The sequence below is a fragment of the Pinus tabuliformis genome, chromosome 7 (genome assembly GCF_031772625.1).
Source record: "Pinus tabuliformis cultivar Carrire ecotype Pingquan chromosome 7, CPIR1, whole genome shotgun sequence".
NCBI lineage: Eukaryota > Viridiplantae > Streptophyta > Pinopsida > Pinales > Pinaceae > Pinus > Pinus tabuliformis.
This window is the reverse complement of record NC_142293.1, coordinates 883035756-883048376: the sequence shown is the minus strand read 5'-3', so window position 1 is coordinate 883048376 and position 12621 is coordinate 883035756. Positions and strand designations below refer to the sequence as shown.

Here is a 12621-nt window from a genome sequence, read left to right as displayed (position 1 = left end):
CATTTTCTCCATGTTGTCCTATGTTGAGATATTATTACTAAAATATGAATGTGAACTAACCATTAAATCAACATTTCCATCGTTAGTTTGCAAACTTCCCATGACAGAAGTTGTGTTTTCTACCACAACAAAGTCATTACTAAATTTGATCAAAGAAGCATCATCATAATGCCACCTTAAGGAGTTGTGCTCTTCAAATTGTCTCTACCAACCAAGACCATTACCATCATCAAAACCCAAAGCATTGGTCTGTAGAATCTATTGATTTCGGGTAGCATCGTATGTGCTTTAGCTCTGAAATTTTGTGGAGGTGCTAGAACACATGAGATCTCCAAGACCCAGAAATCGTTTGGAGAAATTCCACCCGAATGAGAATTTATTAAAACAATTAATATTTTTAATGAGTTCCTATATTTAAACTTAGGAAAATAAAAATATTAATGTGTATTAATAAAAATATGGGTGAGAAGGTTCTAAGTGATGAGGATAAAGCCTGTTTTAATCTTAGCCATTGGGAGGCTCACAAAGAAGGTGACGCAGCTCCTAGAGGAGGTGATGCAGTTCCAGCACAGATCTTGGAGCAGCCATCGCTACCCAACACTGGGGACAACATTGTCATTTGTGGGGTTTGATCATCCAGTTGTTGGATTCACCAAAATATCTATCTCTGGATAGAGGCACTTCTGCCAGGTTTATTCTATGTTGGGTGAGCTGGATTTGGCACCCTAGTTGTATTCAAAAATATGCTTAATAATACAAACCCTCTATATGTTGCACCAGTTTTCCCAAATTTGGTTTTTCCAGGGACGATTGTTCAAAAATAATGGTGTCCCTTATGTGATTGTCTCAATGTATTTCAGTTCATGATCTATATGTATGTGTAGTCTACAATAGTGTTTTCATCATTGTTTAAATAATTAAATAACTTGTTGAATGTAAAGAACATGTAGGATATGATAAACCAGTCATTGCAGTAGGATTTCTGATGTGCAGATTCATAAATTTTCACATGGTACCAGAGCATTGCAAATCATAGGAGATTGAAGACACCAGCCGAGAGATCCAAAGAATTTTCTGCCATGAAGCAGTTGTCCCGAGTGACAGCATTGTTTCAGAGGTAGAGGAGCAGCTGCAGGAGTGACACAGAGGCTCACACAGTGCCTGCGTCAGCATTTCAAGCCTGTAGAGGGTGACGCAGAGCCAGAGAGGAGCCCACGCAATGACTACGTCAGCTCTCTGGGCCAGTGCAGAGCCTGAAAGGTTTGAAACAACCATTTGTCAGGGCTGGAGGAGCAGAGCATATTCGATTTGAGGATTTGGTGGGACGTTGTTTCTGTTGGTGCATAACAATGTCTATGGAGATAGAGTCGAGGTAGAGGGATTCACTGCCTTGATAGATTTTTATCCAAATAAATCTAGATCTGGGTTGTAGCAGCAAAGGAGGATTGGAAAGGAGTGATTCAACATTTGGCCGGAGGATTTCTATGAAGGAAATCAAGACTCAGAGGGAGCCTAAAGGAGTTTGTTCCTTAGAGGGTTTCTTACGCCAAAGAAATCCAAATCCAAGTCTTTCTAGATTGACAATAGGAGAGGGAGAAGAGAACTAGTCTTATTTTGGAGCATAGATGGCAATGAATGGGTTGAGGGATCAAGATAGATTAGATGGAGCATCCAATTTTGTCATCTGGAAGGCCAGGATCCTGGCAATCCTAGACAAACATCGCATCAAGGACTATGCCTTGAATGTAGTTGATGTGCCGGTCGACACTGATCCGATGAAGAAGTATGAGGAGGCCAGGCTAAGGCCAAGTGTGTGATCCTAGACGGGGTCAAAGATCATGTAGTACCACATGCTGCTGAGAAGGACACGACAAGGGAGGTGTGGGAGGCATTGACCACCTTGTACTAGGGCTCTTCCATCCAATAGAAGATGTGATTAGAAAATTAGTTGAGACAATACCAGATGCAGAAGGGAGAAGAGATCAGTCCCTTCCTTCTCAGGTTGCAAGGGATTCGTGACCAGTTGACTTCCGTGGGGTCTACAACAGATCCTGAGTTCATGGTCAGGGCTGCCCTGAATGCAGTCAGAGAGGACTGGGAGACTTTTTTCCAAAGCATCTTAGGCAAAGCGACTCTCCCTAGTTGGGAGGAGATGTGGGCTCAGGAAGTTGACTAAGACATGGGGTAGTGGCAAAGGAGCTCGGGCTAAGAATGAGGAGGAGGAGGATGCAACTCTCACATCAATGGGACAACAAGGGCAGCAGAAGCGGAAGAAGAAGGACATAACCAAGGTCAGATGCTTCAATTGTGGGGAACTGGGAAATTATGCCACGCAGTGCCCCCGAAAGAAGGGCAAGGGGGAGGCTTCTGAATCAAAGGATGCTCCAGCGAAAGTTGACAAGGAAGGTGATAATGACGATTGTTCCATGAGTGCTCATGCACCTTTGGACAAGAGGTGGGGTGACATGGAGTTTTGGTCGAAAGGACTGCATGGAGGGGTAGGATCCTTGAGGTACCCAAACTCTTGGATCACATATGGCTACAGTAGCCCTTAATGACAGTAGAAAAATGACTGGTGTCAATTGGAGCGAGGTGTGATGGAGCAACAGTGGAATTGCTAGAGTGCCAAAGTCTGAGGCAGCATAGTGGATGTTGTAGCAGTGCGAGAGGCACAAAGCAGTTTGTAGCAGCAGAGGGTCAACACAGATTAGCAGCAGAGGTAGCTTCAGCATCACGAGGCATCTAGAATGACCAGCATGTCAGTTTTTGGGTGAGTTTTCAGTTGCTTACTTCTCAGGAACTGAGTTGCAGTGCAGTAGTTAGAAGCGGCAGTGTTATGGGCAGCATGAGGCAGCATTTTAAGAGGGAGTTGTAGTACAGATGCAGCAGTGGTAGTGGCAAATTCATGGGAAGTAGTACAAGAAGCAACGGTGTAGTGGATGAAGTGCATCAAGCCAAGCATCAGCAGCACAAAGGACCGATGCAGTGGATCAGTGTAATACTTTTGTTGAGAAGTATTGCTAGAGCACATTCCTCTCTAAGAGGGAGTGTTGATTTTGGGTAGCATCAGATGTCCACTAGCTTCAAAATTTTGTGGAGGGGCTAGAACTCATGAGATCTCCAAGACCCAGAAATTGTTTGGAGAAATTCCACTCGGATGAGGAGTTATTAAAACAATTAATATTTTTAATGAGTTCCTAAGTCTAAACTTAAGAAAATAAAAATATTAATGTGTATTAATAAAAATATGGGTGAGAAGGTTCTAAGTGATGAGGATCAAGCCTATTTTAATCTTAGTCGTTGATTAGAGACTAGATCATGGCCGTTGATTCATCAACAGGAAAAGTATAAGAGGCTTGAGGGTCAGTTGGAGATACACCAAGAGATCAAAGAGTTCAATTTTTATGGAGCGTGGTTTGCTAAGAAAGTCGAGCTAAGTGATCTGAGTTGCAGTGAGAGGGGCAGTTCGACAGAGGGACTTCAGTCCAAGGCTGAGGATACATAGCAGAGAGGCAGAGCAGCAGCAGGAGAGACAACGTAGCTCTAGAGAGGGTGACGCAGAAGCTAGAGGGGATGACGCAGACCCTTAGAGGCAGCGTTGGGGTTTTCTGTGGGGCAGAGAGAGCGGCAATTCAGCATATCAACTTCTGAGCAAAGGGAGGCTGACTGAGAGGGTGACGCAGTTCCAGCGCAGAGCTTGGAGCAGCCATCGCTGCCCAGCACTAGGGACAACATTGTCATCTGTGGGGTTTGATCATCCAATTGTTGGATTTGCCAAAATATATGTCTCCAGATAGAGGTCCTTCTTCCATGTTTATTCTCTATAGGGTGAGCCGGATTTGGTACCCTAGTTGTATTCAAAAATATGCTTAATAATACAAACCCTCTATATGTTGCACTGGCTTTCCCAAATTGGGTTTTTCCGGGGACGATTGTCCAAAAATAATTGTGTCACTTGTGTGATTGTCTCAGTTTATTTTAGTTGATTATCTGTATGTATGTGCAGTCTGCAATAGTGTTTTCATCATTGTTTAAATAATTAAATAACTTGTTGAATGTAAAGAACAAGTAGGAGATGATAAACTAGTGATTGCAATAGGATTTCTGATGTGTAGATTAAGAAATTTTCACAAATTCTCAATCATCAAAATGTGTCTTCAAAGGTATATCCAATAAATCAATCTTGAAACTTAATGTAGGTATGCCAACTGTCCAATTATATTATGCTTCCATGAGGCCAGAGTTGTTGTTAATCATATGATGTTTGTTAAAGAATATTCAATTCTTGTTCTTAATGCTTAGCTCCCAATTATTTTTATTCCATAGCATAAGAAGTACAAAATATCTACATATATTTACACTTTACCAGAGTTCTTGATGCTCTATAGTACAAGGTCATTCCTTTGATAGCATTTTTTATAACCTTATTATTTTGTTAACATAATTTTCTCTCTTTCAAGATGATCCAATGCAGTCATAAGTAGTCTTAATCTTTGATCCTTTTCTCATTTTCTCTTTGTCCTTGTAGCATAAAAAAAATGACATCTTGCGTCCTTATCAACCTTGGAATGTTATTCTCTTCATTACCTTTAGTAGCTTCCCCTAAGCTCATACATTTCTTCTTATCCTGCAGACATGTCTTTGGATTTTAGGTACTAAGACACACAATGCTTCTACTAGAGCTTCATCTTAAATGAATCCTCGTGCTACTCAAGAAGGTGCTATATAATCCCCCTAAGATGACACTGACTTCAATTTTTTTATTGAAGTCACTTGCTTCTCTTTCTTCTTTTTCCAAACTTTGGTGGGTTGCCTTCTAATATGTGCATCTCCTTCTGGCTTCGTGTATAGTTTTCTTTAAATGATTTCCTCCAGTTGTCTGGTTTGCTTTAAAGAACTAGTCAACTTGCAATCTTTAGCCATGTGGCCAAGATTATCACATTTATATCATCTTATGTGACCTAGAAAAGGGGGAAAAGACTTGTGTCTTCTCATGTTGTTATCCACATATGAATTTCCCTCAACATACAATGCACTCCTACTCTTATTTGCATAGGGTTTGAAATTAACACCCTTATGGCCAAAATTATCACATGAATAATAATAGCCATAGAAAGAATTTATATACCTGATGGCTAATGATATTCTTAGGGAAAAATCTTCCTTGATTGCTTTCTTGAGAGATCTTACTTGTATACTACATATTTTGCTGATGAACCCTTATTTGATTTCTCCTACAATCATTTGCAACATGTCCAACATTATTGCAAAAGTAATATTCAACATTATTAATCAAGGGAGCAAAGGAGTTGCTATTTCTCCTTTGGAACCTTGCAGATTTACTAAATTCATCTCTAGATGTAGATGAAATTCTTTCCAGAAACACTTTCTTTGGCTCATTCCTCGACTATTGGTTTTGTTGCTTGTTCTTGCTTGCTTTCTTGCTAATCATGATGATTCCATCTTATGGTACAAGCTTTGCTTCATTATCTCCTTTAGCTACCTTTAAGCTAAATCTACTCTTTTCTAGCTCATTTCTTTTTTAAACTACCTTGGCTTCTAATCTTTCACATTGTTCCTTTCTTTCCTTCAGCTAGTTGCTCATTACCTCTTCAACTCTTCTTTCCTCTTCTAATTGAGTCTTCAAGTTAATAATTTCTTCTTTAAAATCATGCTTTCTTTCTTCAATTATTTGCAGAAGTTTCTTTTGATCTTGGTTTTCCATTGAGAGCCTTTCTATTTCAACCAAGGTTGAGTCAAGTTTGGCTTGGTCTTCAATTGATTTCATTTGTTTACAATTAGTTGCTTTCACACTAGGATAATAGATCTCATTCAGCTGAAAATTTTCTTTCTAAGGGGCCTTTTTCTTCTGCTTTTCTCCATTGTTGTTGTTGGAATCTCCTTCATGTAGGACCTGCAACCTGTCCCATATATATTTTGCATATTTGAGATATATTACTGTCTCAAGACCCAGATTGTGAAGTTTGTTGTAAATTGTACATTTCTCTTGGGCATTCCATTATTGAACTTGTTTTGAAGGGGGATCTTCACCATAACCATTAGTAACTACCTTCTAGACTTCAAACCCTTGAGCAATTAATTCATATTTTACCTTCTCTTTCCATTCATGAAAGTTTGTGGCACTGAGTACAGGCACACTTTGATGATCCATGATTCAACCAGGTCTACCTTCCAGTAGTCAAGCTGAACTTGAAGGAACTCGCTCTAATACCAATTGTTGGAATCACGATTTTCATTACACCAAAACCCACATGTGTCAGTAAATGGATGCATCGCCAGAGTTAACGGATCCTCAAGAGGTGGTTAAGCACATGTCATGAAACACACATGGAGTTTTGGATCAACCAATGCCCAACAAACGTAGTAAACTATATCTATTAGTTGATTATTCCTTTATTCTTCAATGTTCCATAGTTTTTAGTTAGTCAATCATTCCTTTAGTATTTTAAATTTTGTAGTGTTTTTTCAATCAACTCCTTTAAACTTAGGATCTCTCCTTATTCTCTACCTCTCATCTCCTACCTCATCTATCATATTTTATTATTACATATTGTGTTTAGGTCTAAGCATCGTAATGTAGGTCTCATTGTCTACAAAATCAACAACATTATGCCTTCATAAAAAACAATTGGGCCAACACATGTCAAAGGCATAATGGGTTGGGGATTGGAGAATTCCCAATGTGTGAACGATTTAGTGCTAATTGGTTTTATAACTTTTCACTAACACAATAGACAATAAAAAATCCACTTCTAGATTTGCATATCATGTTAGTTGAGTATATATCAATTGGCATGATAAAAGGCAATGCATAGTTGCATTGTCTTCAGCGAGCATAGAGTAAAAAGGCATATTAAATGTAGGATAGAAGGAAATTTAGTTAAGAAAATAATTTGCAAAGATAATAGGTTTTGTGCAAGAGAAAGATGTGTCTCTTGTGTGATAATTGAGTTGTTATAAGAAATAATAAGTTTGAAAAGTTCAAATTAATACTTGTATGGAGGAAAATGATTTTTCATTAAGGGGGGCTAATAAGAAAAATAATAGAAACATTGAATGTGGTAAAGGAAGTGTTGATGGTGTTGGATCATGCCAACATATAGGGGATCTCCCTGATATGAAGTCTCAATTAGACCTCACATCATTTGGTATAGAAGTCCCATCCAGATTATGTCACGGCCACTATGTACTTAAATATTTTCCTTGGCTTGAGGAGTTATCATGAGAGAGAAGCGTGCATGTACTTTTGAATGAGAAAGAAAGTAAGTCTTATGAAATTTCTAATTATAGAATGTATCAAGGTTCTTTCACTAAAAGGAACAAAAGTGAGCCTTCAAAAGACAAGTATCAATATTGATCTAGTGAAGACACACAAACATATGCATGAAATAATCTTTAGACATCAAGAAAAATAGTTCACATAAATGAAACGGTCATTATAACCACAACAACACACTTTTAATAAGATAAGCACCAAATCCATAGAAATGGTTCAATTTCTTCAGTACATAAGAATGCCAACATAAACCACAAACATTCTAAGAATAGTCTCAAAACATCCACGATCTATGCATTAAAATGTGTTGGCCCAATGGGCTTCAAGTATTAAGAAAACGTTCCAATATACATGAGTACAATGAACACCACTTGCTCCAAATAGTGGAGCGTTAGAGCCACCACTTTCTCTCCAAAAGAACTATCTCTATCTATCTAATGCCTTATGGGAGAATCCAAGGTGAAAAGTCCTATCTTTGAGTAATGAGGCCCCTTTTATAACTAGAGACATTACTCTTGATACACTCACGACTCTTGAGCTTCTCATATAAATTTTCAACTTCTAGTGATCTTTGGACTTCTAAATAACCCTTGGTCTTCCAAATGGCTTTTGAACTTCAACATGACTTTTGGACTCCTTTGTGTCTTTTGGAATTCTACATGTGACCTTTAGACTTCCACATGTGGCTATTTTGTCCACACATGACTCTTGGACTTCCACATATTTATATTTACAATAATTACATCGTTATTTCCACATCATGATGTGGCGAAAACAAGACAAGCCACTAACATTAATGACTTGGACCCATAGTGACTTGTGACTAGGACTGACAATGTTGCCACATAAGTCTTCAGTTCTTAATGTAGATTCCTCATTGTTGTTGCCATTTACCCTCCAAAGGGTCTTGATATGTATGGAATCTATATGGATCACTTTGGTCATTGGAATATGGTGTTCTTTCACTTGTCGCAATCACATATTCTTTGTCTTTGAATTCTTTTTTGTGTTGCTTCCTTTGATATATCTTCTCATGCCTCCTTGCCATGATGTTCTAGTAGCACACTTGCAAGTAAGATCACTCATGGCAAGCAAACATCTGCCCAAAAAATCTCCTATTCTATCATGTTTCATGCAAACTTTCCAACTATGAATCAACAATGAACTCACGAAAGGAAGGGGAAGCTCCTAGGCGTAGGGCACACTATCAAGAGACAAGGGTTGTGTGTTGAGCACTAAGAGTGCATTGTGCGCTCCACTGGGAAGGAGGCTTGATTGAGAGCACAAGGCGCAGTCTCAAGTGACTAGGAGGATCAATGACATTTATTTATGTGCCATGCACTCAACTGAGGAGGCTTGATTCATAAAGAAGGTGCAGGGCACAATGTCAGGGCTCAAGGGAGGCTTGATTTTCAATGTTGGTGTGCCATGCGCTCAGCTAAGGGCGCATGGTGTAGTGTCAAGGCTTAAGAAATTCCTAATGACCATTATCGATGTGCGATGCGCTCAGCTGGGTGAGAGGCTTCAAGAAGGGCACAGTTCAGAAGAACAAGGAGAACTTGTGGCTTGAGAGAGCATTGTGCGCCCAAGAGAGAGGGAAGGCTTAGCTTGGGTGCAAGGTGCATCCTCAACAAACAAGGGGGGTGCAACTAAGGCTTGGGAGTGCATTTTTCGCTCTTCCTTACCTAATGGGCAGGTTTTGTGAAACCAAAATTTATCTGTCTGGAGGGTAAGGCGTGGAAAAACACGAGTTTAGACTATAAAAAAATGCAACACATACCAACTCATCAGTAAAAATTAGACAAAACCCAATACTAAGAAGTATACATCAAAATGTTAGTTTACAAACACTCTCCAAGTATAACAGACAAAGTATGTGAAACTGCGACCAAAAGTGTTGTTTTGTGAATAAAAGTGTATTAAGACTATGAAGTGCATTGTGGATGTTCTTGATGATGCGATGACACTCGGGAAAGAACAAGGGCACTTGAAACATATGAAATAACATGAAATGACACTCGATGACGGAAAGCGACACTTAATATGACAAAGGGTGGGCTCCAAAATTTGAATGTAGCCAAATTTTGGAGGGTGTTGTAGCAGCGACAGCAAGAAGTAAAGAGCTTAGTGAAATGGAAAATGCAATCATGCATTATGAATCTCATTTAGCACTAGCATAGGTTAGTAAAGATAAGAGAGTGTTGAGGAATGTTCATGAATGCAATTTAGCACAAGCATAAGTTAAGACTATAGAGATGAATGTCATTTTATTAGACTATAGGCAGAGTGTGAAAGTTTTGATTGAAAGAAAAATGCTCAACTGGCATTGATGATTAAGTCAACTTAATTAATGAGATTGCCAAATTTTAGGCTAGTCATGGTTATTTAGTCAATTTTGAGAAGTAAATAGCAATTGGCTTTGAAGTTATAAACCTAAATTTAAGGAGATGTTTTGGAGCATGATCGATGACCTTGTTAAATTTGATGATTAATCTAAATATCTATTTATAAAGAACAACCTCTCTTGGTGGAGATATTAATTAGAATGTTGCATTTGAAAAGCATAAGTAATCACATGTTAGTGAGGAAAACTTGTATCAATAAGCCAAAGTGTTTCAAAATAGTGTATACTATAATCACATGTTGATGAGGAAAACTTGTATCAATAAGCCAAAGTGTTTCGAAATAGTGTGTACTAAGAAATGTAAGTGAACCATTATAATAAAAATGTAAAATATTATGTATATGAATTTGTTTAAATAAATCACATTCTTGTATAACCTAAAATCTAAAACCATTAATAAGAAATTTAAATTTTTTTTACACTTCTATTTTCCACATTCACTTTTAATTTAATATTATAATAATTATTTTGTATATATATTAACTAATTAAATTTAAGTATTTACTCATTTTTTAAAATATTTGTATGGTTATATTAACATTAAAAATTTATACATTTTGGATATTCAATTTTAATTTAATATTATAATAATTAATTTTGTATATATTAACTAATTAAATTTATATTTTTAAAAATATTTGTATATTTCTACTAACATAATTTTTAATAATAATGTAAATCCATAAATAGATTTAACCCAGAAACACAATTAATTGTTTTAGCATGAGTAGTAACGTTGTCATTATGGGTTTGTCCTAATGTATTTTGTTGACCATTTAATAGTACGTTTATAAGTGTACTTTTATTAAAAACTGCGAACATTAAATCACGATACCAACATAATAGCCTTTCACCCAACGGTCAAAAATCAACACCACAAATAACAGGTTAGTCTGAAAAGGAGCTTTGAACCGCTAGTGAGCCTTGAAATAGTTTTGGTCTTTTTTTCAAAAACACTACCCAATTTTAGAGTAGTTTTATTAATTTGAGAACAGATAAGAATGGGTTTAATTCATGGCCTCCGCTTGGCTGGTGACAAGGGAAACAACAGTATATACCAATGCCCTCCACCCCTCTTGGATTCCAAGAGCCCTCCAAAAAAATAACCTCTTCCGTGCAATGAAATTACATGAGATTTAATGCAAGTACTTCTTCCAAATCACTCCTGGTTCTTTGACATTTGTGGCCTTGTACATGTTGATCATGGTTTCATGAATCTCAGTGTCTTCAGGCAATCCTGTTTTTGAATTAATTTTTACTCTCAGAGGCTACCACAGATGCGTGAATGATTAAACTTGGGATAAGTTAAAAAATGTGGAATATAGTCGTGGGACAAAGCCATATGCTGCATACCTTACCGCGAATAAACAATTTCAATGTATGATACAAATTTCTGCTGCAGAGGTGTTCATGCTTCAGAGGGCTACCTTATGTGAATAGTTTTCAGTGACAAAGCACTTTCATCTGACTGAAGGGTCTTTAGACCGCCTCTGTTGGGTGCGCCAAACAGCTTCCAGAAGCGAAGCGTTTCATCGGCTCCGGCTGATACAACGGTAACTCCATCTGGGCTCTGCAATGACAAAAAAATTGACAGAACAAGTTTAGTTTGGAGTTAGCACCAACATTAAAAACTTCTAGTTTAAAGTTGAATTACAAAACTTGAAAACTCTGATCATGGCCACGAAGCACAATTCTTCTCTGAGATGATTGATTTACTGAATTACTGAATTGAAATCAGATTGATTGATTTAGAAGACCTGTGCAAGATGCAGGACACGTGCAGTGTGGCCAGTAATTTCACCCACTTTGACCATAGTAGGATATTTCCATAGACAGAGTTGATTTTGACTGAATCCATGGCTGCTCAGGAGCTCCTTCTGATGTCTGTTCCACTGCAGGGCACAAACCTGGATTTCCAGATAAAAAGCTGTCAAGACCCATCACAGCGTGCAAACCTTTGAAACAAAGAAGTTGAGAGTTATATTCCTTACCTGAGATCTCGTGTCTTGATTGTTGACACAGGCTCCAGTTTGTGTGTTCCAAAGCTTTATGCAGCGATCAGCTGTGCCTCCACCGGAAGCTAGTAAATTTGCTTGGAAAGGACACCATGCAAGAGCTTTTACAGCAGCTTGGTGCTTGTCGCATCGATGGAGATATTGAGTCCCCGATGACGATGATGATGACATTGCTTTTACATCCCAAATGAAAAGGAGATTATCATTACCTCCACTTGCAAGTTGCTCACCAGAATCTGACCACTTAAGACCACAGACCTCCTGGGAGTGCCCTTGAAACTGGGAAACAATGTGATTCCGTACTCGGACTGTAAGAAGAACTTTTGTCAGATTTTTTCATGTATATCCTTGATTTTATTAGGGGAAAATGAAGCGAGTACCATTTTGATTTCTCTACTTCAAGACTCCCATCCATCCTCATTTTATACCAGAAAACATGGAAAAAGAATTGTAAAACAAGTAACAATGAAACTAGAACCACCAAACTTAATCTCTAGATGAAAAAGATAATAAGAAAGTACAATAAAACAGGGGATGTAGTCTCGCTGGTTCTCCATCTGGGGATGAAGCAAATCGACAATCCTGAAAACTATAAACAGTTCTCTATTCTTTAGTTGACTATACTCATTAATTTATAAGCAGATTAAGAGCAGTTCTATTGCAATTTCTGAATCACAAAAAGACGAACATAGTGCAAAAACAGGTACAATCAAAAAGACAGGATTAGATCAGAATGTGTCCTGATCTCTGAAAAGAGCCAGAGGCAAAATATTTGAAGAAAATCTTGTCAGGATCTGCGCTGCAGCCTTCCTTTGAGAGGCGATCTGGTTCGCCATTCTATCTCTAGATAATTTGGTTACCGGATTCCCTTGACAGTTTCTAAGTTATTAAAATTCCACAAGAAT

General features: G+C 38.0%; 1 protein-coding gene across 1 annotated transcript in view; it reads right to left on the bottom strand.

Annotated features, from left to right (window-relative positions):
* Nucleotides 1-11124: 11124 nt before the first annotated feature.
* The window catches only part of LOC149250434 (cell division cycle 20.2, cofactor of APC complex-like), a 52488-nt gene continuing 50991 nt past the window's right edge, over nucleotides 11125-12621 (bottom strand). The window contains exons 9-11 of the mRNA XM_089453649.1: nucleotides 11693-12024; nucleotides 11459-11608; nucleotides 11125-11271 (exon numbers count right to left, since the gene is read on the bottom strand). Coding sequence (XP_089309775.1) covers nucleotides 11125-11271; nucleotides 11459-11608; nucleotides 11693-12024 — 629 coding nt within the window. The remainder of the gene's footprint in view (nucleotides 11272-11458; nucleotides 11609-11692; nucleotides 12025-12621) is intronic.